Genomic DNA, 5,430 nt, shown 5'->3' with positions numbered 1-5,430 from the left:
AACACATCGCAACATGTGTCTTTGGTTTAACGTTTTTACGTTTCGTTCTAAATTTTGCGAGTTAACATGACGCAACGTGCGTGCGTGTGTGTAAATGTTTTTACATCGTCTATTTTTTTCCCGTTTGATAGGTTCAACATAACGTGCGCGTCCTAAATCGACTTAGTTATAACTAAAGAATCCCCGCCGCATTGCGGCGGGTTGTATTTCTAGTTATATATTATTTTACATCATTAGCTACACTAAATAAAAAATTCCTAATTTTAGGTCTAATTACTAAAATGTCATTATAATAGAATTTTCATTTACATCCTTTAAATTTTAATAAGTTTATAATACAGTCCATCTACTTTAGTAATAACATGTTTAGGCCCTTAATCTTAATAACAGTTTTTCACTTTTAACCTTTACACTTTATTACAATCACTATTTGACCCTCAACTTTAGCTTTTCTCTTTACATTTTATTTTAATTACTATTTAGACCCTAAACTTTTACTGTAGTTTTTTTTCCTTTGACTTATTCGTTGTCGTTTCTTTTTAGTTTTTTTTTCTCAAGGTAAAGTCTTTCTAACTTCCGTATGGACTATTGTAAGTAGGTTATTTAATTCACGTTTCGAACATGTCGCAAGTATTCTTTTTTATGGTTATAACGAGTGTCGATACCATCACGGACTGAACCAATAACTTTTTGTGATATTCGAATATACCATCGTGACGTGGTTTTTTACCTTTACGTAAAATGTCCATTCACGATTGTTTTTTTTATCTATGGTTTGAACCCGTCGCGAAGCGCGGATAATAACCCACTACTTTTATATATTGTAGAGAAATATTGAGCACTATTAGATAAAGAAATTCAAAAACGAATTATCTATTAGCATGTTTCGAATGCTAAGACTAACTGTAATCGGTTGTGATGCGGCGTGATTCTCCCCCAAACAGGCCCAAAAACGCTCCCCCCACCCCCCACGACGTGATTGAGCGTGATTGAGCAAAAAAGCCCCCCAACGTGTTTTGAATCACGCTAAGATGGCAAATTGTTGGCCAATCAAATGCATCCCTCTTTTTCTTGGCCAATCTCCTTTTTTGGTTAGTTTTTTTTATTTAATTGTTTACACCTCTTTTAACATAATACTCACATCCCCACTACACCCATTTTAGAAAAAAACGCTCAATAATGCCCCTTGCTGACTGGAATTCCACATAGCGGAAAACGCCCAAAAGTGGAGGCATTATTCACCCTTACCACTACGGATGGTCTAATAAGAAATACTAAATAGCTTATCAATATTATCATGGCCAATGATTTAGTTGTAGACAAATACTAAAATAGCTTATCAATATTATCATGGCCAATGATTTAGTTGTAGACAAATGAGTTTATAATATTCTATTTTTTATTTGGTAAGTAACAAATATAAATAATCAATCATTGAGAATACAGTTAGCGAGATAAAGGCTTTAGGATTTTTATGGTATTCTAATAGGTCTAAGTATAGAAGTATCGCTTGGAAAAGCTAGTGTAAATTTGTAATTATGTAGTGGGTTTGTAGTATTGCCGGCCTGGTTTTGAGTCGGTGTTTGTTTTCTAATGAAGTTCACCTTTCAAAAAAAATCATGTGTTTACTAAAAGGGTTTAACACAATAGCTTTATAATATTGATAGAACTGCAAGCGCATTTCTATTTTTTATTTTTTGTTTATACAATCAAGTGTTTAATCTTTAGTCAACCTCTTTGACCATAAAATGTGGTTTTTACAATAGGCATACATTTTTTTAGGGGAAATGTCACATAATGTAACAAACTTTGCTAACTATTTCAATTAAATCATCCAAATTTTTTGTATCACTAAAATAACTAAACTTTATTAAAGTGTTCTAAACTGTTTCAATTAAATCACCCACTTGGTTCTTCATAAACCTCACAACAACCTTTAAAACCCATTTGGAAATTATATCCATAGAGTGGAATCTATTATCAAAACACTGAAAACAAATTAGATTGTTGTGTTTGTATATCAGACAAATGAATCATGACATGATATGACGTGAAGTTGCGAACCAAATTAATCCTCTAACCTAAATCTCTGTTTTTAATTTAGTTTTTTAGATAAAAAGAGTCCATATAACTATATATTGTCCATTAAAAGCTAAAAAAAATGTGATGGAACCTGACAACTGATCATCAAGTGTAACCTGGTAATTAACCTAAGAATTACGCAAGATTGAAACACCTAATAAAAGTTTAGTGATTTTAAGAAGACAAAAAAAGTTTGAATGATTTAATTAGTACAGTCGTTAAACTTTGATTACATTTCTAAAAAGTTACCCTTTTTTATTATAAAGATAACCAAGTTTTTACCGATCGAGCGTGATGCATCTAAAATTACATGAACAGTAACAATAAAAACAAAACAACACTTTATTATAGAACAAGCTTATTATAAAAAAGAGAACATAGCATTAATAAAAAACACACCAAAGGGCTATGCAATCTTCCATGAGGAAATAGCATAGATCACCCTCCCTTTCCACCCTTGCACCATCCAATCACCATCATTATCCACCATGAAATCTTTATGAAAACCTATTTTCACCTTAGCCTTAACCTCCTTCATTATGTCTCGGTTCATTGGTACCACCTTAAACCCTGCCCTCTCATTCCTCACTTGCCATTGTTTATATGTTTCTGGCCTCTCAATCCTCTTTGTTCCTTCACAAGCTATCACATTGATCACTTCTCGACCGATCACCTCCTTCTCGAACAACAACCTCTCTTCGTCTTCGCGGTGCAATGCCGCCTCAAACATGTCGAATAACACCGAGAAGTTGAAGTACGCCTCGCGAAACCTTGTCAAGAAGAACGGCGCATTGTAGTTCCCATTCACGACTCCGTGGATGAACAAATCCGGCTTCATACTCTTGATCAGCTTTAGAACCGACTCACGCGGACAATCTACGGTTCCAAGTACAGTTTCGTCGAACACGTTACGTAGTCGGTACAAGCAATTCACCACGAGGATCTCGTCCTTATTGATTTGGAGATCCTCGATCTTCACGCTATCCCATGGCTTTGCGATAGCGTGATACTCAAATGGCACGTTGAATCTTTTGCAGTAGTCAGCGAGTCGAAGACCAGTCTCTTCGACTCGCTCAGCCGGGCGGAAACCCGGCTGAGGAAAGTCAATCCCTGTAATCCTGAGACTTGGCGGCCCACCGGGCCGTGCTGATAGGCCCTGAATAAGACAGGGCCATTGGAATCCGTACAAGATTCCAAAATCTATTATGTGTAGCTTAGGTGAACCTCTAGCTAGGTTTCCTATCATCTTATTGGCATAAATATTGGACATTTTCTTAAAAGGACATGCAGACACGTAAACCTGATAAGCTTTAACAATGTCACATGCATTGATCTTACTTGAAGCTAGATTTGTGTATAGATCCATCCCCGTCCCCGCGAAACGCGCCTCAAGCGCATCAGCGAAGTAATGCGCTAAACGCTCGTCTGAGTCTCCACGAGGGGACGAATGCTTTCGAATCTTCTCGAGAAGGTTTTCGACTGCGAGTTTGTTGTTGGACGAAACCGCTTGTGCACAATGAGTGAGTAAAATCTTCAAATCAACAATCTGTTTAACAGGGTTTACTCTCTTTCTTCTTTGTTTTTCAGCAAGTAAACTCGGATTCACCGGGTTGTCGAAAGGACAACAAGCAAGCTCATCATGCAAACCAACTTCAACCGAACCGGGACAAAGCAAAAGCTTATCGATCATCGTCATAACCTCGGTTTTCATTAGTTCTTCCTCCTCACCCAAACCGCCTGCTACTTTGTTACTTCTTCTATGTTGCTCATGGTCACATTCGGGCGGTTGCCTGTTCTTCTTTCCCCTCAAAGAAACCCTAACCGAACTGATCACCGGATCGCAAACATATTCGCTTTGATCCGGGAGGTGGACCGAGGTGATCATGGAAGGAAAAGTAGGTTGGGTTTGGGCAAGAACATCATAGAATGATTTTTCAGTAGCTTGAAGAGCAGAACAATCATGATACATAGATGACTTGTTCATCAACTCATCTTCTTCACCCATGAGCATATCGTTTATGTAATCAAGAACTGCTTCAAAGTAGTCGTGTGGAACGTTCGGATCATCGCACTCGGTGCATCCGCATGAACACCACCCCTTCTTCTTCTTCTCCAGATTCGGAGATATTACTGCTGGTGTTGAGCATTGAAGCTGAAGGAGGGTGTTCATGGTTGGTGGCTTATGGTGGTGGTGTTAGTAGTTGTGGTGGAGTGAGCATGCATGCATGCAAGGGGGGTTTATATAGGATTGGTAGAAGAGTTTATCAAGGATAATGGGATGTGATTTCGGATCATGTTTCCCAACTGACCAGCAGTGGGATGATGATGTAAGTGGAGGAAACTACAAAGGCTAAGAAATCAATGGCATCATATATTACTAACAAGATATATGTATCAATCTTTTTTTTTGAACGGTAAGGAACGACGTGTCAATCATCGTGACATCGGGCGCTGTGGTCAAGGTCGATTACTCGACCGCCGCCAGCCCCTTTGCTCTCCTAAATGTGCGGAAACCCGACCTCCACCCGCTCGAAGGCACGACAGTGGAATAATCAGTTAGACCTCGTCTCCCATCCAAAACAAACCGGCCCCACCCGTATTCGCCCTTCACCTGGATGCCGAAAAAATAATAAAAAGAGTAAGAGTCGAACCCCACTACACCACTACTTCATTGTTATATGTATCAATTCTAAAGGTGGTCAAACATGTCTTGATCCTTCCGTCTTGGCCTCTTGGGACCACGTCATCCTCTTACGTTGTCAGCACATGTGACAAAGTCTATGAATGTTTGCAAAAGTCGTGGACCACGTCATACTCTTACGCTACCATCACGTGTATGACAAGTTCTTCGAGCACTGTATACCGAAAAATTGGTTTATCTAGATTTTATTTTATTACCAACTTACTTCATTTATTTATACGAAAGAGATAATAATTTATTGAAGATGAATCAAACGTTCAAAAGAATAAAAAAATAAGTAAATTGATTTAAAAATAAATAAATTAAAAGTTACATGTAAATCTGTAATGTTTTGGTTGAAGTGTAACCGATAACGTTTAGAATTAATCTTTTGATCATATATACTTGGTCTATAATTCTTGCTTTTGATTTGCCCTTTTTTGATACTTCGGATACTTGGTCTATAATATTTGCTTTTGATACTTCGGTTTTTATGTTTATTTGGATTTTTTTTTTTTTTGAACGTCCAACATAAGAATCGCCGGGTACTCCGTACGCGGCACCCATTGGTCGAAAGGTAGCCCGCGGCAGCCCAACCTGCACGCACGGAGCCCTTAGCCCACCATGCCACCAGTTCCGGGGAAAACTCGACCCTGCACCCGTCCGAG

The 5,430-nt window shown here is 38.3% G+C and overlaps 1 protein-coding gene across 1 annotated transcript; it reads right to left on the bottom strand.

Moving 5' to 3' along the window:
* Nucleotides 1–2,400: 2,400 nt before the first annotated feature.
* Nucleotides 2,401–4,715, bottom strand: LOC110895272 (scarecrow-like protein 14). The gene has a single exon (XM_022142553.2). It carries the CDS (start codon nt 4,250–4,252, stop codon nt 2,489–2,491), a length of 1,764 nt encoding a protein of 587 aa, XP_021998245.1. The 5' UTR covers nt 4,253–4,715; the 3' UTR covers nt 2,401–2,488.
* Nucleotides 4,716–5,430: the final 715 nt, after the last annotated feature.

Source organism: Helianthus annuus, chromosome 8 (assembly GCF_002127325.2).
Source record: "Helianthus annuus cultivar XRQ/B chromosome 8, HanXRQr2.0-SUNRISE, whole genome shotgun sequence".
Taxonomy (NCBI): Eukaryota; Viridiplantae; Streptophyta; class Magnoliopsida; order Asterales; family Asteraceae; genus Helianthus; species Helianthus annuus.
Note: the sequence above shows the minus strand (reverse complement) of the source record. Positions and strands in the feature narration are given on the sequence as shown.